The sequence below is a fragment of the Liolophura sinensis genome, chromosome 6 (assembly GCF_032854445.1).
Source record: "Liolophura sinensis isolate JHLJ2023 chromosome 6, CUHK_Ljap_v2, whole genome shotgun sequence".
Classification (NCBI taxonomy): domain Eukaryota; kingdom Metazoa; phylum Mollusca; class Polyplacophora; order Chitonida; family Chitonidae; genus Liolophura; species Liolophura sinensis.
In genome coordinates this window covers 80,266,534-80,290,938 of record NC_088300.1, presented here as the reverse complement: position 1 = coordinate 80,290,938, position 24,405 = coordinate 80,266,534, and the positions used below count along the sequence as shown (strand labels likewise).

The following is a 24,405-nucleotide window of genomic DNA, read 5'->3' as shown; positions in this document are numbered from 1 at the left end:
TGTAAACTCTTGATCAGTGAGGGGAATCTACTGCTCTGGTAATACACTCCCATATGTACATGTACAGGTAAACTCTGACATACATGTATACATGTACATGATCTGTCAACAAAACACAGGTGAATCAAAGCTTTCAACATACATGTACTATAATTCTTTCGAATGTTTTCAAGGTGTTCATTCAAGCATATTCTGACGGCATTATTCTGTGCTGACTCATAATTGAAGAATTAGGGTACATCAGATCTTTGGAACAGTAACACTAAAACGCAACATTTACTGGAACAGTAACACTAAAACGCAACATTTACTGGAACAGTAACACTAAAACGCAACATTTACTGGTACATCCAGATTATACATCCATGTACAAATTTCCATCTGTGCACGCAGGTTTACAGATGGGAAGATCAAACTCATATGAGAATGCAAATTCATGTTATTATTCACAGTCATAAATCACAACTAAAGATAACGGCATTTCAAAATCGGCATATAATTCACTTCATAGATACAGGAGAGGGGACATCACTGTACATGAACATTCAAACAAGTGTTATGGCCGGCATCCGATAGCTCTGACATGAAAGCTGCTTTCTCACAATCTCCAAGCAATTCTCAATTCATATTGCTGCATTACATGGGAGTAAAACTGATAACACCTCAACTAACAAGTGTCCATTTTCAAATCATGTTACATTGTTGCTAGGGTGGACTCAGCTGCTCATAATTAACATTACATGCATCTATTTTGACAATATCTGCATATGTTGCTCCTTCTGTTCATTACTGAAACACAAATTAAAGATAACACGGCCAAGCATGCTGTCTATCTTCCTTTCAGTGTTGGTTTTATTCTAAACATTCCATGAGTTTATCTTTTTCCAGGCAATGCAGAATGTGGTCAACCTAAATTGCACACGGTGATCAGCGAAGTTTTCATTGCAGTCAACATGTCAGGTACAATTGTGTTTATTCCGGTCATTATAATTCACGAAAAATCATATGAAGTCATGGGTGATATGAAGTCAGGGTTACATGTACTATTCACAAGAAAGTACACGTGGGTGATATGAAGTCAGGGTTACATGTACTATTCACAAGAAAGTACACGTGGGTGATATGAAGTCAGGGTTACATGTACTATTCACAAGAAAGTACACGTGGTTGATATGAAGTCAGGGTTACATGTACTGTTGACGAGAAAGTATGTGTGTGATATGAAGTCAGGGTTACATGTACTATACACAAGAAAGTACACGTGGGTGATATGAAGTCAGGGTTACGTGTACTGTTGACGAGAAAGTATGTGTGTGATATGAAGTCAGAGTTACATGTACTGTTCACAAGAAAGTACACGTGTGTGATATGAAGTCAGGGTTACATGTACTATACACAAGAAAGTACACGTGGGTGATATGAAGTCAGGGTTACATGTACTGTTGACGAGAAAGTATGTGTGTGATATGAAGTCAGGGTTACATGTACTGTTCACAAGAAAGTACACGTGTGTGATATGAAGTCAGGGTTACGTGTACTGTTGACGAGAAAGTACATGTTCGTGATATGAAGTCAGGGTTACATGTACTGTCCACGAGAAAGTACACGTGGGTGATATGATTTGATTTGATTTGATTGGTGTTTTACGTCGTACTCAAGAATATTTCACTCATACGACAGCGGCCAGCATTATGGTGGGTGGAAACCAGGCACAGCCCGGGGGAAACCCACAACCACCCGCAGGTTGCTGGCAGACCTTCCCACTTACGGCCGGAGAGGAAGCCAGCATGAGCTGGACTTGAACTCACAGCGACCGCATTGGTGAGAGGCTCCTGGGTCATTATGCTGGGCTTGGGTGATATGAAGTTAGGGTTACATGTACTATTCACCAGAAAGTACACGTGGGTGAATGACATCAGGGTTACATGTACTATTCATGAGAAAGTACAGTGGGTGATATGACGTCAGGGTTACATGTACTATTCATGAAAAAATACACGTGGATGATATAAAGTCAAGGTTAAATGTACATGTACTATGGGATTAAAAGAAACAGAAAGCATAAAGCCTTGACATGATGAGGACAGCACACTCCAAGAGACCGAGTTCCAGCCTAGAGAATGGAAGAGTCTGAGGAGAGATCTGTATTTCTGAAAGTCAATCAGGGAAGAATGAAACTGATCCCAGATCTAGGCATCCACATATACTCTCACAACCATCCTTGTCACTCCCTGTTACAAATACATGTAATACCTCCACAAAAGAACATTTCTTGACCCAAGTATATGTAATTCTCTGGAGTACAGAGCTCCTGAGGAAAGTTTCCATGGAATGCAGATCACTAAACACATACTGAACCCTTTGTTCACATTTTCACAATCAACGTGCTCAACTACAAATACGTGTAGCTATGTACAGCAACACAAGTACAGGAACACGGCTGCATTGTGCTGGTTTAACAAGTACATCCACGTGCACAAAGTATGTAGGTTATACAGCAGCCAGTTGGGACTTTAATACTGGCTTGCTCAAAATTTAAAATGTGATTTAAACAATTACTTTTGGGTAACAAACAAGTGTTAAAATAGGGAAATTTTTACGTCAAGGCAAATCTATCAAAACTTCCATTCTGGGTTCAAAATTAAGAGTGCATGGGTGCACATATATGCATCCAACTCTTGGCCAGTAACCCCAAAAAGTTGTGCAGTTGTACCTGTGTCGTCATTTTATAAATCTGCAGGTGCACAATTTTTTTCCCAATTCAACTTCTCAGGGTTCTGCCACACAAACATGCAGACTCGTTTGATTGACTATGGATGCCTCCACACTCATCCTTCCACAACCTAGAACCAATGCATTACAAATTCTTTTTGGTATTTGGGGGTGACATTGTGAACCAACTACCTATACATGTTAAAAAATCAAAGAATGTCAATGTTTTAAAAAAAAAATGGAAATGTTTATCATGTCCAAATATGCCTATGTATGATTAAGTATGATATTGTCTACAATGCACTGCACTGTATATAGTCTTTGATCGTCATATATCAGGTTCATCTATATTTTATATATACTGTAGAGACTTTGTACATAACCTTTTGTGTGAATGTGTGTATGCATAAGGGGCTCAAGGAAGATTGGTTTTGTAACTAATCAATCTCCCTCAGAAAATAAAGTATTATTATTATTACTATACTAGAAGTATTGTACACCTATGGTACTGCATAGCTGTATGCATGCTACATATTGTCAAACAGTCATGGTCTGGGTAGGCAAGTCAAAATGTTAGCAACACTGAACTCAACCATGTACTTTGTACTAGCCTAGAGCCAATGACAAAGTGCTGATGTCTTTGTCATGGTAAGAATGCCCCTAATCATGGTGTCATTTTTGCATCCATCACATCTATTCCTGTCTGGTCTGTGTCCATGTACCCCCTACACCCCATGACCATGACCACTACTTGACCATATGGCCCACACAGTGTAGGTAGGATTTTCATCATATGGGCACCTCAACTGTTCCCGCAGGGATCAACCATACATCCCACATACCCAGTCAGCTGTACAAAGTAAGGTTCAAGCTGAAGCATCTCTAACATGCAGCTGTCATGAGGTGTGCTGGAGCGAGCAGCTAACACATCAAGGTGCATTATACTGTGAGTGACTTAAACAATTAAAAAGGTTGCTCGTTTAATTAAATAAAAAAATCAAACTAGCTTCCAGAGCTGAATTAGTTCAGCTGTTACACAACACTCAAAATGACTCAGCGCCTGATCCTGACTATACACTGGAAAGTTTATATAAATGTATATTTATTGAGTAAGTAATCTCAGTGCATCACAAAACTGAGAAACAATTAATACTATGAAATTAGCCACTACTTAAAACAATATGCCTCAAACACAACAGCTTGTTACCATAGTGTAAAATTAATGAAAGCCTTGTCCTTGAATGTACATGTTCTGTAACAACTAACCCTGTCAAGATTTGCCTTAAGGGCATGGCGACTTTTTAAGAAGTACTCTACAAATGACAATACCATCAGTAAAAACTAAATACATACAAGTACTTGCTATTTATAATCACTGTCCACTGTTACTGTGGGAAAGTATACCATTACTGTGACGGATCATACAAAACACATACCTGTACATGCAGGTGTACACCAAACATACAGGTATACCTAGGACCAGTTTACCTACCCACAAGTTCATGTCAAAGCTGAGCATGTACATATACTCAGAGCACTATTTATTTTAACTGCAAATCTGGCATCAACATACAACAGATAAAAGATTTTCAAAACAAATCAGATCTACATCTCTCACCAATACAAGTAGACAGATTTTACTACTTGAGAATTTTAACAATAGACTCAGCACAAGGTTTTTGAAATTACACATCAATGCCACTCCCCCTGAAGTTGAGACTGATTACAATTTGATTTGATCAAATGATTATGGAAACGCCACGAGTGAAGGTTCAAGCTGAAGCATCACTGACATGAGGTGTGCTGGAGCCAGCACTTAAAACATCAAGGTGCGTTATAGTGTGAGTGACTTCACAATTGAAAAGGTCGCCCCCAAACTAGTTTCCAGAGCTGAATTAGTTCAGCTGTTACACAACATTCAAACTTACATGTATATGTACCAACATGATCACTGTGAATGCACTGCAGTGTGGACAAGCCCGGCACAATAGGGTACACAGTGCAGTGTGGACAAGCCCGGCACAATAGGGTACACAGTGCAGTGTGGACAAGCCCGGCACAATAGGGTACACAGTGCAGTGTGGACAAGCCCGGCACAATAGGGTACACAGTGCAGTGTGGACAAGCCCGGCACAATAGGGTACACAGACTCTACAGCAATCACATTTACCCGGTCCAAAGACTTAGATACATACATGTATTGTGTAACTTTCTGGAATAAAGAACAATTTGTTCTACTCTCTTAATAATAACTTTTATAGATCCAACGGACTGCAGACATGACAGCCACAACCCGACTTTGTGGACATGACAGAAACAACCCGACTTTGTGGACATGACAGCCACAACCCGACTTTGTGGTCATGACAGCCACAACCTGACTTTGTGGTCATGACAGCCACAACCCGACTTTGTGGACATGACAGCCACAACCCAACTTTGTGGTCATGACAGCCACAACCCGACTTTGCGGACATGACAGCCACAACCCAACTTTGTGGTCATGACAGCCACAACCCGACTTTGTGGTCAAGCAGCAGGCATTACTCCCAAAGTTTCCCACATTTGGCGCTAATTTCTGGGCATACATTCTCAGCTGTTGATTAAGATTTTAGCCTCGTCAACATTTACTGATCAAACAAGTGGCACACGATTTGGACAGGGGGAGATATATCATATTGAAACTAGTGTTGCTAACAAGCTGTGTTGTTTACAGGTTGATTTACCCCCTATGTTAATCACATGTGGCCATGTTGACAGGCCAGAGTGGAAATCTCCCATAGCCCATATGATTATACATGTTTGACTGAGCTTCTATTGGGTTTGGACAGAGTCCAGCCCTGGTCAAACAGCATGTGGCCACTGCCAGCTCAAACATCCACAAACCAACACACAACAATGCCGTACACATGGAGCTGTAGCCCTCAAAGTGTTATACAACACAGAGTCATGACCAATGTAAATAATTTCAAAATATCTGAATATGTGTATCTGAAACTGCATGTTGTATGTATAATGCAAAATTGCTTTGCAACATTAAGTTCACCACTAGCATATCATTTACCATCACGTCCTTGTACCATGCACTGTAGTGTACCGTTAGTGACGTGCTTTAATGTACATGTACACAGATTGTATTATCCAGTCAGCACCTATCTATTCATTTCCACACATTTTGTACATGCACATGTGTTATAACAGGCACATGTACAGAGTTTTACATGTAAGGTCTGAATACTATAAAACACCTGTGTGTACATGTACATGTACATACATGTATATCTGTATACTGAATACAAAGCTTGTTTCTTCAAGGACATACATGTATTTTCTGCATCCAACTCCATTAATGGGAAAAGCACGAAAAAAGAAAATAAAAGAAATAGCTAGAAGCTGTTTTTGTCTGAGCCATAATGTGTTCACAAACATACCTCAAAGCTCTACCTAATTACCAGCATGTCAACACAATGTCTGCGTGTGTTCCTGGATACACAGGTGGAGGCAAGCCCTTTAATACTGTGTAACATATCAACAAACAAAATTGCCTCACGATAAAGCTACCTAAACACATGGAAGTATAGTATATATACATGTAGTTTGTTGCCTAAACACTAAAAACACTACATGTACATGCAGTTGGATTGAATGTGTTCTGAAATTTGTCAGCCTAACTTTCACAATTTATCTGTCCTCTCTATTAATGGAATCATGTGATTTGGCAACGTTACCTCTTTGCCAAGTTCAGATGTTGTCTGAGTGGGCACACCAGTTATATTTGTGTTAATTACATGCATAATGTTACGGTCTTATTATTCCTCCAGAGTGAGATGACACGAATTCAGAATTACTTTAAGATTACGGGAAAGCTGTTTTTGTTGCATACAGCTTGGTCACAATGAGGACAGTGCAGGCGACCTAATTCTGGGTTGCCCACAAGTCTAGGACAGTTTCCATCTGAATAATGATGTACAAGTCAAAACAACAACATGCATTATGCCCCCCTGATGCTTTGTGTGCCAGGACAGAATTTTTTCTAAGTCTGATTTTTCTGAAAGATTTTTGTCTGGGATCAGCAGCTTTCCACCTAACTGTGGCCCTGCCATACACAGGATGGGTACTGCACACAGAGGATACCTGTCAGATTACCTCCCTCTAAAAAGGCTCTCTATTTGTGTGACAGTGTTCTCATGAAGGTGCTAACTCTTCTCTCCACAACAAACGCTAACCATGTGGACTGCTCCTAGCCTCTCTGCACTGACACATTTTCTCTACAATGTAAAATAACAGGCCACTTCCACACCTCTTTCCAGGCCATTTTTCACAATTCCCTTTCATAATAAAAAGCACATTCTTCTTCTCAGATATGTCATGTTACAATGACATTTTTCCAGCAGACATCACGTGGTGCATGTATATATACAGTACTTGTCTCTTCACAATATCAACAAAATGAATCCCCTTTAGTCATGACCTGGCATTGTATTACACAAGTATACATGAAGTTGTCAAACAGCAGAAAAATTTAGGCAAAAATATAAGGCAAATGTAGTCTGTTATTAAAAGAAATTCACATGTTTTTGTAACAACATGTTTTTAAAGACTAGACAGCATTCGACAAAGTTTACATGAGGTACATCTGAAGATTTCTTCAGACTTAAACTACTTCTTAATTTCTACTTAAACTACTATTTCAATTGTCAAAAAAGGACCTAAAATACATATATATTTTTATTTTATTTCCAGCTCTTGGTGCGCTGAAGAAATACTGAGAACCTGGTGACAGCAGGCTGTGACATATAAAGCCAAACTTGGCCCACCCATTCAGGCCCTACTGATTTCGCCAGACTTGTACAGATGGGTGTCTCATATAAATTTATCCTGGAACTCCCCACTAATCCTCCCTGCCTCTCAGATTTTAATGTCATCAGAATTGGGTCTCGAAGACATCAGAAGATATGCCTTTACATGTACATGTATCTCTACATGTCTCCTTACACCTTTAACCCTTCTCCAGTAAGCTGGACAGCATTTTGATACTTTGACAGCATTTTGATATTTTTTCAGATGTGTAAAACTCTTTCAAGGAAAGCGTTTAAATGGCCACTGCTGAACCACCTTCATCGACACAGCAAGTGTTTAATGAACATTAAAATTTGATTCCTTCTCGACAAGCTGACCACATTGTGGAGGTCCCATGTTAAGGTACCTTGAATATTGTCCGGAAGATGTTGATCACATGTATATATCTGTTATTCATTTTTAACTTTCCAGAACAAATTTTGAATATTCATAGTTTTGAAGTGTTGTCATAGCTGCTCTGAGCCAATCATCAGCATACTCTTTTGTCAGTTGACTACAGTAACAGTACTAGAGGTGAGACTGGTCTTGACACCTAACATGAAGAGTATAGTTTTTAGGTCAGACATTCTTTCTGAAAAAGTAATCAAAGTTTAACCTTCAAATACGATAGTTTCAGTGTCCTGCAGTACTCTGAACTTTGGGAATAGGCAATAATCAACATTTCATCGTTTAGCTCCATGTTCCATGTGACTGAAGAATTTAAATCTTGTGAACATTTTTCTCCTTAATAAAATGTCTTGACTATCATTTACATGAAATTCAGTTTAGGTGTATTTAGTCATCTATTATTCTTGATCTAAAGAGCAAACACTGAAATTAATACACTCTATTTTCTGTTTTAAGAAAAGCCTCATATTGACTGTTGAGAAAACATATCACACTTTTGCACATAAAGCCTACACGTGCATGTGACTATTACAGCATGCAATTTCAAACTCTGATTAAATTTCAACAATCTGCATGGATGCCAAATGCCAAATTGTCCCTGGTACATTTATTACTTTTCATGTTGTTCTTTTAATACCTGCAGCTTACTTCTAAACACTTCCAATGCATTCATTAGCTGCACATAGACATGTGTGTAATAATAACCATTAAATGTCTTGTCACAGTTTAAACCAGGCCTTTCTTTCATGGAGCAGAAGGAAATAACTCCCTGTAAATGTACTTGTTCAGTATGGCCACCAGGTGTCATTCATGTATGTACATGTACTTAACAATGTTTATCCTATCATTGTTAAATTCTCCCCAGGAGTGTGAAGTGCCCACTGTGAACATCACAGCGAATACAATTAATGTGCCATTGCAAGGGGTGACACAATGCCCTATAACCCTCAAACCAAGAAACCCAGGTTCCTAACTTCTTATCACCAATATTACAAATAGAACACCCTTAATCTACATGTACATGTCAAACCTACATGTACATGTGCAAGCAGGTGGGAGGGTACTACATTGGCAGTACTGTTTTCTCATTAGCTCTGAATATATGAGTATCTGCTTTTAAATACATAAATGAATCAGCAACTTCCCACAACTATAAAATTACACAATGACCAGTCATAGTGCACAAAGAACACTTGCCTGAAGACTATGTCATTTTCAATATGTATGATACAATATTAGTAATACAGTTCTGTATAAACCTTCATCAGCACTTTTCAAGCATAAAACATACATTACCTCTGCCATAGCCATGCGTATGCTTTGCAAAACTGTTCACCACTGCATCTACAGCTTCTTTCAGAACTGTCTTTGCCTTCATGTCTGACATGTGTTGTTGGTTTGGGCCTATGGCACCCTGTAACTGACCAGTTAAAACTGCGGCCACATTTGGTCCTGGTTTTTGTGGGGGGATAGGTTTTCCTGACCCAGGTCGAACTCTGGGGGCAGGCACGGGTCTGCCGTGACTTGTGTTTGGATTCCTTGCTGCCATCATGGGTTCATTTGTTTGCAATATCTCAATCTATACAGCACTTAACATGTTGAACATGACACACACTCCAAGTAAATCAATCGATGTTCGATTTCTGACCTGAATACTTCTCCTAGTATTTTCCCAACGAGTTGAAGAAGGCAATTTGGGCGCAGGTAACTGTTTTAAAATTGATAATAGTCTGGAGCAAATACTACAGAAAGTCCACAATATTGTGCCGGCGTAGCAATTTCACTAAACTTCAATGTAAACAAAAATCGAAAAAGGTACAAAATTTGTTAATGAATCGATTTTCCTCTTAGTTACTTTGTCTTTCTGTCATTTACTTGATCTCTAAGTACACTGCTGCGTCGCAAAAACGGCCTCCAGTTTCAGATGACATGGGAGAGTCCCAAGTCCCCAAACTTTTGTGAAGCCTCCAGAAGTTGACTGTGATCGTCAGTGTTTAGCATCCATGTTGTTGTTTCACGCAGCTGTCTTTCGTCTGGCAAGCTAGCTGTGCAGTCGGCCAGGACAACCGCTGGTATTTACACAAAACACCACGTTTCTGCCACTGATCGTTGATGACTTCAGATGCTAGTGACTCCGCCTGTGTAACGCCACAACACCAACAACGATATTCACTTTCCAACAAGTTTAACCGATCGCTACATTCCTTACACCTCAAACTATCAATTTCTTTAAAGGCCGGCACGTAAGCAGTTGACCTTTGACCAGACGACTGTTATTCCTCCGCTGAGGCAAAATTGACGTTTGCTTACTTGTAATGTAATGACAAGACTGTTGTTTTAATAAACCCACTTACAAGGGATTTGTATTGTAATTCAACTTTGCCATAAATATTTACACTTCAACTGTTGACTAAGCCTTGACAAATCTTGATTAACTATGGAAATATGTTTGTTAAGCGGATGTGTAAACTGCACACAGTCCAAGTTTGAGAAGGGGAGAGAACTATGTCAGAGTGACATAGACGCACCTGCTAGGCTGACACGATGGAGAACAAGCAGACCGCCTTATTTGTCTGTCTTGGTTAGTTCTTCCAGTCTGTTTTGGTATACTCTCTTCCCGAGGGATAGTCTTCAGAAGCATTTCAACCATGAAACTATCAGCAAACTACCAATTCTGTTGACAAAACCCTTTGATTTTGTACAGCACGTGTACTATGCCTGGGTTTGACTATTGAAGTGTGTTCGTAACTTTTATGTTCGAATTAGGTTCGAATCCGTACCATGACCTCACTTTGTCAGATTGTTCATTGTTAGGGGATTGTTTGCTTGTTTGTTCTTCACACGCGAAGTTGAAGCTGTGTTTATATTGAAAATGCATGCGTATTTAGTCAGAAATAAACCACTGGTCAACAGCTGACTACGATAGATGTTGCATAATTTGTGGTTGATGTTCTTAATGGATGTTCAGGGTTACTATCTAGTACATTTCGATTTTGTCATTACAGTGGTAAGATAATTAACCAACCAGAGTGACTTGTTATTACAGGTAACATATGCAGGTCAACCATGGCAGAGGGTATATTCAATCACATACTGAAAGAAAGAGGACTGCAAGACAAGGTCTGAGCATAGTTGATCCATGGTGTCTTCAATTTCTATTGAAAAATATGTGTACTTCTTTACAAAAATAAAATTACGTGGAGACTTCCCTGCCTGAAAAGTCTGATTTGTATAATACACAGGTGATCTTATTAAAGACTTAATACAGCTGTTATGTACAATATACACGTAGCTGAGTGCTCTAGCTATGCCCTTCTCATCACATTTTTATTAAATACAGATCAATATTTTACCTGGTACTTAACACAGTGTTAGTTTGCATATACGGGTACATGAACTGTATCTGGTATCATTTGTTGATATGGCTGGTTTTGCCCTGATATGGTGCTGTGCCTTTTCAGTGGCTGGTAGACAGTGCAGCTACATCCACATACCAGATAGGTAATCCTCCAGATGATAGAGCAATCGCGGTGATGAAGAAACATGGCCTGAGCATGGATCATACAGCTAGACAGGTAAGCATGGATCATACAGCTAGACAGGTAAGCATGGATCATACAGCTAGACAGGTAAGCATGAATCATTCTGCTAGATCGGTAAGCATGGATCATACAGTTAAACAGGTAAGCATGAATCATACAGCTAGACAGGTAAGCAAGGATCATACAGCTAGACGGGTAATCATGGATCATACAGCTAGACAGGTAAGCAAGGATCATACAGCTAGATCAGTAAGTATGGATCATACGGGTAGACAGGTAAGCATGGATCATACAGCTAGACAGGTAAGCATGGATCATACAGCTAGGCAGGTAAGCATGAATCATACAGCTAGATCGGTAAGCATGAATCATATAGCTAGACAGGCAAGCATGAATCATACAGCTAGACAGGTAAGCATGGATCATACAGCTAGACAGGTAAGCATGGATCATACCGGTAGACAGGTAAGCATGAATCATACAGCTAGACAGGTAAGCATGAATCATACAGCTACACAAGTACATGTGTGTAAAGATGGATTACACAGCCACTGGTAAGGGGTGGGCAAGTACTGAATAGACTAAAGAGTATTGGCTGAGGGATTAGATTACAGAACATGCGTAATGGAGATGACAGAATAAAAGGTAAGTGTGGAGGTGCTAGAATAGACAGTAAATGATAGGGGTGCTAGAACTTATGATAAGTGGTAAAAGCTCCTAATTTGAAGATAAAGTGATGGAAGTGCCACAAAAGATGTGGTGATGGGGGTACCAGAATATTTTATTTATTTATTTGATTTGTGTTTTACGTCGTACTCAAGAATATTTCACTTATACGACGGCGGCCAGCATTATGATAGGAGGAAACCCAGGGAAACCCAGGCCCACCGCAGGTTGTTGTCAGACCTTCCCACTTACAGTCGGAGAGGAAGCCAGCATGGGCTGGACTTGAACTCAGAGTGACCGCTTTGGTGAGAGACTCCTGGGTCATTACGCTGCACTAGCACACTAACCAACTGAGCCAAGGAGGCCCCCAGTACCAGAATAGTTCAGTGATGGAGGTGCCAGATTAGATAAGTGATGGAGGTGTCAGAATGGAGGTGCCAGAATAGATAAGTGATGGAGGCGCCAGAATAGATAAGTGATGGAGGTGTCAGAATGGAGGTGCGAGAAATAGATAAGTGATGAAGGTGCGAGAATAGATAAGTGACGTAAGTGGCAGAATAGTTCAGTGGTGTAGGTGCCAGAATAGATAAGTGATGGAGGTGTCAGAATGGAGGTGCGAGAATAGATAAGTGATGGAGGTGCCACAATAGATAAGTGATGGAGGTCTGAGAATAGATAAGTGATGGAGGTTTGAGAATAGATAAGTGATGGAGATGTCAGAATAGATAAGTGATGGAGGTGGCAGAATAGAGAAGTGGTGGAGGTGCCACAATAGATAAGTGATGGAGGTCTCAGAATAGAGAAGTGGTGGAGGTGCCAGAATAGATAAGTGATGGAGGTGTCAGAATAGAGAAGTGGTGGAGGTGCCAGAATAGATAAGTGATGGAGGTGTCAGAATAGAGAAGTGGTGGAGGTGCCAGAATGGAGAAGTGGTGGAGGTGCCAGAATAGATAAGTGATGAAGGTGCCAGAAGAGAGAAGATAAGTAACGTAAGTGGCAGAATAGTTCAGTGGTGTAGGTGCCAGAATAGATAAGTGATGGAGGTGTCAGAATGGAGGTGCGAGAATAGATAAGTGATGGAGGTGCCACAATAGATAAGTGATGGAGGTTTGAGAATAGATAAGTGATGGAGGTGTCAGAATAGATAAGTGATGGAGGTGGCAGAATAGAGAAGTGGTGGAGGTGCCACAATAGATAAGTGATGGAGGTCTCAGAATAGAGAAGTGGCGGAGGTGCCAGAATAGATAAGTGAAGGAGGTGTCAGAATAGAGAAGTGGTGGAGGTGCCAGAATATATAAGTAATGGAGGTGTCAGAATAGAGAAGTGGTGAAGGTGCCAGAATAGAGAAGTGGTGGAGGTGCCAGAATAGATAAGTGATGAAGGTGTCAGAAGAGAGAAGATAAGTGATGGAGGTGGCAGAGGAGAGGAGAATTGATGGAGGTGCCAGAATAGATAAGTGATGGAGGTGTCAGAATAGAGAAGTGGTGGAGGTGCCAGAATAGATAAGTGATGGAGGTGTCAGAATAGTGAAGTGGTGGAGGTGCCAGAATAGATAAGTGATGGAGGTGCCAGAATAGATAAGTGATGGAGGTGTCAGAATAGAGAAGTGGTGGAGGTGCCAGAAAAGATAAGTGATGGAGGTGCCGGAATAGAGAAGTGGTGGAGGTGCCAGAATAGAGAAGTGATGGAGGCGTCAGAATAGAGAAGTGGTGAAGGTGCCAGAATAGATAAGTGATGAAGGTGGCGGAATAGAGAAGTGGTGGAGGTGCCAGAATAGAGAAGTGGTGGAGGTGCCAGAATAGATAAGTGATGAAGGTGGCAGAATAGAGAAAATAAGTGATAGCTGAGCCAGACTAGTGAAGTGATGGAGGTGACAGAACAGAAGGCAAGTGATGAAGGTGCTAGAAAAAAGATTATTATTGAAGCCTAATTATTATGTAAAGTAGGACGGAAACATTTTGAAATGAATTTTGGTGTTGAGATGTCACGGTAACGAAAGAGTGAAGTGACTTGTTGACATTGACGGGAAACACCCTCGCGTACTGTACACTGATGTATGAGGATGTAAGTGTAAACATTTACTGGAGCATTTGTCAGCCCTAACAAGAAGCTGATTAACTTACCACTTTGTAGAGATTGCATGCTGTAGTTCTCCTCAGAGATTTGCCTCCACGTGTCCACCATGGCTAACTTGTCTTATCCTAAACTGTGTCCTAACTGGCACACTCAGGGACAACAACTACAACACATTCGGCTGGGACAAATACTCCACCAGTGTTAATGAAATATTATCATTAGCTGTGTGAGAACTTTGTCAGGCATGTAAACACAGAGAGCGTACGAACCCTTTGCAGTTTTATGTACAAATGCCAGCTCATTAGTTTAGTAAGAGGAAATGCCAATAATTGTTCTCTGGCATTGCCCATTAATTGGGCAAAATCTCTTGACCACTTGTACAACAGATCAGTAATTAAATTTGCGCAGAGAAATTCCTGTGAGATCTGCAGAACCAAGCAGATTTTATAACTCTGAGGTCAATTAAGATATGTGTGTTCCATCATCTTAAATTTCATGACTACACCATTTATCATTTTCAGCTTTGCATGTGATTTTGTAAACATGAGTTTTAAAAATGATGTAGACAAGGTGTGAGCTGAATGTTAGCAATAATATCAACATTAGGCTTGAGGTCAGACAACAGAAGTTCAGCCACCTTATCCTGCATGTTGATGACATAGTAATCATACACTCCTATTTATTTATGTTTTTCTTAATGTTAGCAAAGTGCCAAAGACTCTAGGGAGTTGTCGACATACATATTGATACAAATATTTTAACTGTGTTTGTGTGAAAAAGTCTTTTTTTTCTTAAAACTAATGTTTAGTAAGAATTACAGTGTAAGCAAGCTTACACAGGTGAGGGTTTTCCTGCCAGCCATGTTGTGTAGTTTCCTTGTCAACTTAACTACTAGAAAACCACACCTTAATACACATATCAAAAGTGGCTGTTTTCAACTCATGTCCGCATTGTACAAATAATGACATGGAATACTTACAGATTGAACAAAAAGTGGTTTTAGACATTAGTCCATGTACTGTGTTGTCATAGAGATACAAAAGAAAAAGCTTGAAATTTTAGGTGAGTGTCAGTTCTGTCCTCTCTAGCCTTTCTCATCCAAGCTGGGTATGAGGATGTTCTGTCCTCTCTGGCCTTTCTCATCCAAGCTGGATATGAGGATGTTCTGTCCTCTCTAGCCTTTCTTATCCAAGCTGGGTATGAGGATGTTCTGTCCTCTCTGGCCTTTCTCATCCAAGCTGGATATGAGGATGTTCTGTCCTCTCTAGCCTTTCTCATCCTAGCTGGGTATGAGGATGTTCTGTCCTCTCTGGCCTTTCTCATCCAAGCTGGGTATGAGGATGTTCTGTCCTCTCTAGCCTTTCTCATCCAAGCTGGGTATGAGGATGTTCTGTCCTCTCTGCCCTTTCTCATCCAAGCTGGGTATGAGGATGTTTGTCAGGATTATGTATTGGGTGTCCAGGATCCACCTCCAGGGGATCATCTAAGTCATTTAATGTGGACCACTCAGATAGTGGTATATGTGACATAAGCAAGATCCGTAAACTTCATAATTAGAATGAAGATATCAGACATAACGTGCACTCGGGCAGTTACTTCATATAATTATGTTCCATTTCAGATCACTGCTGAAGATTTCACCAAGTTTAAATATATTTTTGGAATGGATAAGGAGAACATACAGTGAGTATTACATTGTACAGGTGTGACTTATGCATACCCTCAGCGTCGGCGTCCAGTAACAGGTAAAACCATGCTAAACAAAATGTATTCAGCTCAGGGCTTGCACACATGTAGAGCACAATAACACGAGGGGGATATTCCACACATGTAGAGCACAATAACGTGAGGGGGATATTCCACACATGTAGAGCACAATAACATGAGGGGGATAGTCCATACATGTAGATCACAATAACACGAGGGGGATATTCCACACATGTAGAGCACAATAACACGAGGGGGATAGTCCACACATGTAGAGCACAATAACACGAGGGGGATATTCCACACATGTAGAGGACAATAACACGAGGGGCATATTCCACACATGTAGAGCACAATAACACAAGGGAGATATTCCACACATGTAGAGCACAATAACACGGGGGGGATATTCCACACATGTAGAGCACAATAACACGAGGGGGATATTCCACACATGTAGAGCTCAATAACACGAGGGGGATATTCCACACATGTAGAGCACAATAACACGAGGGGGATATTCCACACATGTAGAGCACAATAACACGGGGGGGATATTCCACACATGTAGAGCACAATAACACAAGGGACATATTCCACACGTAGAGCACAATAATACGAGGGGGATATTCCACACATGTAGAGCACAATAACACGAGGGGGATATTCCACACATGTAGAGCACAATAACACGAGGGGGATATTCCACACATGTAGAGCACAATAACACGAGGGGCATATTCCACACATGTAGAGCACAATAACACAAGGGAGATATTCCACACATGTAGAGCACAATAACACAAGGGGGATATTCCACACATGTAGAGCACAATAACACGAGGGGCATGTTCCACACATGTAGAGCACAATAACACGAGGGGCATATTCCACACATGTAGAGCACAATAACACGAGGGGCATATTCCACACATGTAGAGCACAATAACACGAGGGGGATATTCCACACATGTAGAGCACAATAACACGAGGGGGATATTCCACACATGTAGAGCACAATAACACAAGGGGGATATTCCACACATGTAGAGCACAATAACACAAGGGGGATATTCCACACATGTAGAGCACAATAACACAAGGGAGATATTCCACACATGTAGAGCACAATAACACGAGGGGCATATTCCACACGTAGAGCACAATAACACGAGGGGCATATTCCACACATGTAGAGCACAATGACACGAGGGGCATATTCCACACATGTAGAGCACAATAACACGAGGGGGATATTCCATACATGTAGAGCACAATAACACGAGGGGGATATTCCACACGTAGAGCACAATAACACGAGGGGCATATTCCTTTGTTGATTCGGTGTGTGCGTATTAAATACTGTAAATTCCTGACTTAGTGTATTGTGTTGCAGAATTAACGTTAAACAAAATGTTATAGGTGATATCTGAAAAAAATACAGCATGTATTGACCTTACATGCATATAAAGCACAATGACACAAGGGGGATGTTCCATGCGCTGTGTGCATATGAATTAGCGTAAGTGACCAAATTCACGATTTCATTACTTTATGTACTGAGCTGAAGTTTGAATTCATGTGTCTCCTACAGGTGAGCAGGGCAGCCAAATGCATAATTCAAAATCCATATTGAATTTAGTGGTTTGCTTTTAATTTGTTAAGTTGATTTTGTTTAATTGCTAGTGACAACATTATGAACATGTGAAGTTGTGTGAACTTACATTTGATACCAATACTAATTTTTATTCTGCATATGTTGTGACCAGAGATTTGAAGAGAGTTAAACCGAAAGGGAGTCCATCTGAAATTCTACTTCTGGGAAAATATGATCCAAGAGGAAAATCAGACATTATAGAAGATCCCTATTTCGTAAGTACATAGATGGTGTATACCGCGCTATTATGGGAGCATTTATGGGAAAATGGAAGGGGCGGGAACATTTGGATACTTTGAATGGGTGCCTGAACAAAGAAGATAAGTGATACTTGTGCCATAATAGAGAGGTGATGGAGGTGACACAACAGAAGGTAAATTATTGAGGTACCAGAAGAGAGAAGATAAGTGATGGAGGTGGCAGAGGAGAGGAGAAGTGATGGAGGTGCCGGAATAGATAAGTGATGAAGGTGCCAGAAGAGAGAAGATAAGTGATGGAGGTGGCAGAGGAGAGGAGAAGTGATGGAGGTGCCAGAATAGATTAGTGATGGAGGTGCCCGAACAGAGAAGATAAGTGATTGTTGTGCCAGAATAGAGAAGTGATGTAGGTGCCAGAACAGAAGGTAAGTGATGGAGGTACTAGGAAAAAGGTTATTATTGAATACCGGTAGGTGTCTGGTGTCTTTGAGATGGTGTCTAGATATTTTGAATGGGAAGGGTCACGTGGCAGGATACTTTCACTCTGAGAGTTGTCTGGTGTCCATGACATAGTATTTGGATATTTTACGAGGTGTCCGATGTCTTTGGCATGGTGTCAGGATACTTGGACTCTAAAGGGACGTCTGGTGTCCATGACATCATACATGTAGTATCTGGATACTTTGATACTGGGGTAAGGGAGGAGGAGCGGTGCGGCACTGATGGCTGTGACCTTGGCTAATATCTGGATAGTTTGATTGTGGCGGCGGTGGGGTGGGGTGGGGGTGGATATCTGATGTCTATGACAAAGACTATTATCTGGATACTTTGATTCTTGGGAGGTGGGGAGGTTCTGATGTCTGTGACATGGACCAGTATCTGGATCCTTTGATTCTTCGGGAAAAGATCTGATGTCTGTGACACAGACTATTATCTGGATACTTTCGTTCTGGGGGAGGGGTCTGATATCTTTGACAGACTAATATCTGGATACTTTGATTCTGGTGGGGGGGGGGCTGATATCTGTGACATAGGTTAATATCTGGATACTTTGATTCTGGTGGGGGAGGTCTGATATCTTTGACAGACTAATATCTTGATACTTTGATTTGGGGGGGTGGGGTGGGGGGGGCTGATGTCTATGACATAGACTAACATCAGCATACTTTGATTGGGAGGGGGCTGATATCTATGACATAGGTTAATATCTGGATACTTTGATTCTGGCGGGGGAGGTCTGATGTCTGTGACAGACTAATATCTGGATACTTTGATTCTTGAAGGGGGGGAGGGGTCTGATGTCTATGACATGGACTAATATCAGGATACTTTGATTCTGGTTGGGGGGGTGGGGTGGAGTCTGATGTCTATGACATGGACTAGTATCTGGATCCTTTGATGCTTCAGGAGAAGATCTGATGTCTGTGACACAGACTATTATCTGGATACTTTGATTCTGGGAGAGGGGTCTGATATCTATGATAGACTAATATCTCGATACTTTGATTTGTGGGGGCTGATGTCTATGATAGACTAATATCTGGAAACTTTGATTTGAAGGGGAGCTGATGTCTATGACATAGACTAATATCTGGATACTTTGATTTGGGGTGATGTTTATGACATAGACTAATATCAGCATACTTTGATTTGGTGGGGGGGGGGGCTGATGTCTATGACATAGACTAATATCTGGATACTTTGATTTGGGGGGACTAATATCTGGATACTTGAATTTGGGGGATTTGTGGGGGGGCTGATGTCTATGACAGGCTATTATCTGGACACTTTGATTTGAGGGGGAGCTGATGTCTATGACATAAACTAATATCTGGATACTTTGATTTGGGGGGATGTCTGTGACATAGACTAATACCTGGATACTTTGATTTGTGGGAGGCTGATATCTATGACAGGCTAATATCTGGATACTTTGATTTGGGGGGGGGGGGCTGATATCTATGACATAGACTAATATCGGCATACTTTGATTTGTGAGGGGGCTGATGTCTATGACATAGATTAATATCCGGATACTTTGATTTGGGAGGGGCTGATATCTATAACATAGGTTAATATCTGGATACTTTGATGGGGGGGGGACTGATGTCTATGACAGGCTAATATCTGGATACTTTGATTTGAGGGGGCTGATGTCTATGACATAGACTAATATCTGGATACTTTGCTTTGTGGGAGGCTGATATCTATAGCATAGACTAATATCTGGATAATTTGATTTGTGGGTGGCTGATGTCTATGACAGGCTAATATCTGGATACTTTGCTTTGGCAGGGGCTGATGTCTGTGACAGGCTAATATCTGGATACTTTGCTTTGGGGGGCTGATGTCTATAGCATAGACTAATATCTGGATAATTTGATCTGTGGGTGGCTGATGTCTATGACAGGCTAATATCTGGATACTTTGCTTTGGCAGGGGCTAATGTCTATGACATAGACTAATATCAGGATACTTTGATGTAGGGGGGGGGGCTGATATCTATGACATAGACTAATATCTGGATACTTTGAATTGGGGGGGGGGGGATGACGTCTGTGACATAGACTAATATCTGGATACTTTGATTCTGGGAGTTGCCTGATGTCTGTGACATTGTATCTGGATACTTTGACTATCGGAGATTTCTGGTGTCTTTGAGCTGGTGTGTGAATATTTTGACTTTGGGAGGCGTCTGGTGTATTTATTTATTAGAATGGTGTTTTACGCTGTGCTCAAGAATATTTCCCTTATATGATGATGGCCAGCATTATGGTGGGAGGAAACCTGGGGAAGCCCACAACCATCCTCAGGTTGTTGTCTAGTGCTGAGCAGCACTATAAGTCTGATGGCCTGGGATTTGTAACTTGTAGATTCCCCTGTTCTCACTGCTGCTGAGGGCTTGGTGACAAGTGGGCGATGATGCTCTTTGTGGCCATTTTTGAAAGGTATTTGGTCTCCGCCTGTATAGTTTACAGACATGTATCTGTTACATGTGAGAAAGTGTGTCAGTCACTTGCCAAAGGTTGGTGGTTTCTCTTGGGCAGACGCAGTCTTATTTACTCCACCAAGAAAACTGACTGCAATTATTGCCAGGGAAAGATTCTGGAATATGGCATCAAGCTGTAATGAAATAAACCTGGTATCGAAACGTCTGCTACTAGGTGACACTACTATGATCAGTCGATAGATCAGTGCATTATATTTATTTATGTTATTGACACTGAAAAACATTTAACTTGTGATGTCAGTGTTATGGCTTGAGTAGGCTGAAGAAACTACTGCACCATTTTTGTCACATCCCTCCTCATGTGCTAGTGTCAGTCACACTTTTGTGCTTACATCTGGCTTCCTGTATAGCACACATGTACAAGTGTCAGTCACAGTTTTGTGCTTACATCTGGCTTCCTGCATAGTACACTAGTGTCAGTCACAGTTTTGTGCTTACATCTGGCTTCCTGTATAGCACACATATACTAGTGTCAGTCACAGTTTCGTGCTTACATCTGGCTTCCTGTATAGCACACATATACTAGTGTCAGTCACAGTTTTGGGTTTACATCTGGCTTCCTGTATAGCACACATGTAGTAGTGTCAGTCACAGTTTTGTGCTTACATCTGACTCCCTGTATAGCACACATATACTAGTGTCAGTCACAGTTTTGGGTTTACATCTGGCTTCCTGTATAGCACACATGTACTAGTGTCAGTCACAGTTTTGGGTTTACATCTGGCTTCCTGTATAGCACACATGTACTAGTGTCAGTCACAGTTTTGGGTTTACATCTGGCTTCCTGTATAGCACATATATACTAGTGTCAGTCACAGTTTTGGGTTTACATCTGGCTTCCTGTATAGCACACATATACTAGTGTCAGTCACAGTTTTGGGTTTACATCTGGCTTCCTGTATAGCACACATATACTAGTGTCAGTCACAGTTTTGGGTTTACATCTGGCTTCCTGTATAGCACACATATACTAGTGTCAGTCATAGTTTTGGGTTTACATCTGGCTTCCTGTATAGCATACATATACTAGTGTCAGTCACAGTTTTGGGTTTACATCTGGCTTCCTGTATAACACACATGTAGTAGTGTCAGTCACAGTTTTGTGCTTACATCTGGCTTCCTGTATAACACACATGTAGTAGTGTCAGTCATAGTTTTGGGTTTACATCTGGCTTCCTGTATAGCATACATATACTAGTGTCAGTCATAGTTTTGGGTTTACATCTGGCTTCCTGTATAGCATACATATACTAGTGTCAGTCACAGTTTTGGGTTTACATCTGGCTTCCTGTATAACACACATGTAGTAGTGTCAGTCACAGTTTTGTGCTTACATCTGGCTTCCTGTATAGCACACATATACTAGTGTCAGTCACAGTTTTGTGCTTACATCTGGCTTCCTGTATAGCACACATCTACCAGTGTCAGTCACAGTTTTGGGTTTACATCTGGCTTCCTGTATAGCACACATGTACTAGTGTCAGTCACAGTTTTGGGTTTACATCTGGCTTCCTGTATAGCACACATCTACCAGTGTCAGTCACAGTTTTGTGCTTACATCTGGCTTCCTGTATAGCACACATGTACCAGTGTCAGTCACAGTTTTGGGTTTACATCTGGCTTCCTGTATAGCACACATGTACTAGTGTCAGTCACAGTTTTGGGTTTACATCTGGCTTCCTGTATAGCACACATATACTAGTGTCAGTCATAGTTTTGGGTTTACCATCTGGCTTCCTGTATTAGCACACATGTACTAGTGTCAGTCACAGTTTTGGGGTTTACATCTGGCTTCCTGTATAGCACACATGTACTAGTGTCAGTCACAGTTTTGGGTTTACATCTGGCTTCCTGTATAGCACACATGTACCAGTATCCAGTCACAGTTTTGGGTTTACATCTGGCTTCCTGTATAGCACACATCTACCAGTGTCAGTCACAGTTTTGGGTTTACATCTGGCTTCCTGTATAGCACACATCTACTAGTGTCAGTCATAGTTTTGGGTTTACATCTGGCTTCCTGTATAGCACACATGTACTAGTGTCAGTCACAGTTTTGGGTTTACATCTGGCTTCCTGTATAGCACACATGTACTAGTGTCAGTCACAGTTTTGGGGTTTACATCTGGCTTCCTGTATAGCACACATGTACCAGTGTCAGTCACAGTTTTGGGTTTTACATCTGGCTTCCTGTATAGCACACATGTACTAGTGTCAGTCACAGTTTTGGGTTTACATCTGGCTTCCTGTATAGCACACATGTACTAGTGTCAGTCACAGTTTTGGGTTTACATCTGGCTTCCTGTATAGCACACATGTACCAGTGTCAGTCCACAGTTTTGGGTTTACATCTGGTTTCCTGTATAGCACACATATACTAGTGTCAGTCACAGTTTTGGGTTTACATCTGGCTTCCTGTATAGCACACATCTACCAGTGTCAGTCACAGTTTTGGGTTTACATCTGGCTCCCTGTATAGCACACATGTACCAGTGTCAGTCACAGTTTTGGGTTTACATCTGGCTTCCTGTATAGCACACATGTACCAGTGTCAGTCACAGTTTTGGGTTTACATCTGGCTTCCTGTATAGCACACATGTACCAGTGTCAGTCACAGTTTTGGGTTTACATCTGGCTTCCTGTATAGCACACATGTACTAGTGTCAGTCACAGTTTTGGGTTTACATCTGGCTTCCTGTATAGCACACATGTACCAGTATCAGTCACAGTTTTGGGTTACATCTGGCTTCCTGTATAGCACACATCTACCAGTGTCAGTCCACAGTTTTGGGTTTACATCTGGCTTCCTGTATAGCACACATATACTAGTGTCAGTCACAGTTTTGGGTTTACATCTGGCTTCCTGTATAGCACACATATACTAGTGTCAGTCACAGTTTTGGGTTTACATCTGGCTTCCCGTATAGCACACATGTACCAGTATCAGTCACAGTTTTGGGTTTACATCTGGCTTCCCGTATAGCACACATGTACCAGTGTCAGTCACAGTTTTGTGCTTACATCTGGCTTCCCGTATAGCACACATATACTAGTGTCAGTCACAGTTTTGGGTTTACATCTGGCTTCCTGTATAGCACACATGTACTAGTGTCAGTCACAGTTTTGAGTTTACGTCTGGCTTCCTGTATAGCACACATGTACCAGTGTCAGTCACAGTTTTGTGCTTACATCTGGCTTCCTGTATAGCACACATGTACAGTATCAGTCACAGTTTTGAGTTTACATCTGCTTCCTGTATAGCAACACATGTACTAGTATCAGTCACAGTTTTGGTTTTACATCTGGCTTCCTGTATAGCACACATCTACCAGTGTCAGTCACAGTTTTGTGCTTACATCTGGCTTCCTGTATAGCACACATATACTAGTATCAGTCACAGTTTTGAGTTTACGTTGTATACATGTATGTATTGAACCAAAAATGCCCTCATTGAAATTGTTTATTTCTGTCTCTTTAGGAATCTGGAATGAAGCCATTTGAAACAGTATATGAACAGTGCACGAGCAAGCTGTGAGAACTTTCTGGATTCTGTGCAAAGTCATGACTGGTACACGTAGGACTTGTCACAAG

General features: G+C 41.1%; 2 protein-coding genes across 4 annotated transcripts in view; one reads left to right on the top strand and one right to left on the bottom strand.

The window, feature by feature from the left end:
* Window positions 1-10,188, bottom strand: part of LOC135466418 (protein limb expression 1 homolog) — a 20,485-nt gene extending 10,297 nt beyond the window's left edge. The window contains exon 1 of the mRNA XM_064743871.1: window positions 9,256-10,188. Coding sequence (XP_064599941.1) covers window positions 9,256-9,511 — 256 coding nt within the window. The 5' untranslated portion in view covers window positions 9,512-10,188. The remainder of the gene's footprint in view (window positions 1-9,255) is intronic.
* On the top strand, window positions 7,881-24,405 carry LOC135466420 (low molecular weight phosphotyrosine protein phosphatase-like). 3 transcript variants are annotated; one of them, XM_064743874.1, is made up of 6 exons: window positions 7,881-7,914; window positions 11,006-11,079; window positions 11,421-11,534; window positions 15,865-15,926; window positions 17,720-17,822; window positions 24,293-24,405. In XM_064743874.1, the coding sequence occupies exons 2-6, from the start codon at window positions 11,026-11,028 to the stop codon at window positions 24,347-24,349; spliced, it is 390 nt and encodes a 129-aa protein (XP_064599944.1). In that variant the 5' UTR covers window positions 7,881-7,914; window positions 11,006-11,025; the 3' UTR covers window positions 24,350-24,405. The 3 variants fall into 3 exon arrangements, with proteins under 3 accessions (XP_064599944.1, XP_064599942.1, XP_064599943.1); XM_064743872.1 differs by lacking the exon at window positions 7,881-7,914 and adding an exon at window positions 10,458-10,540; XM_064743873.1 differs by lacking the exon at window positions 7,881-7,914 and adding an exon at window positions 10,566-10,699.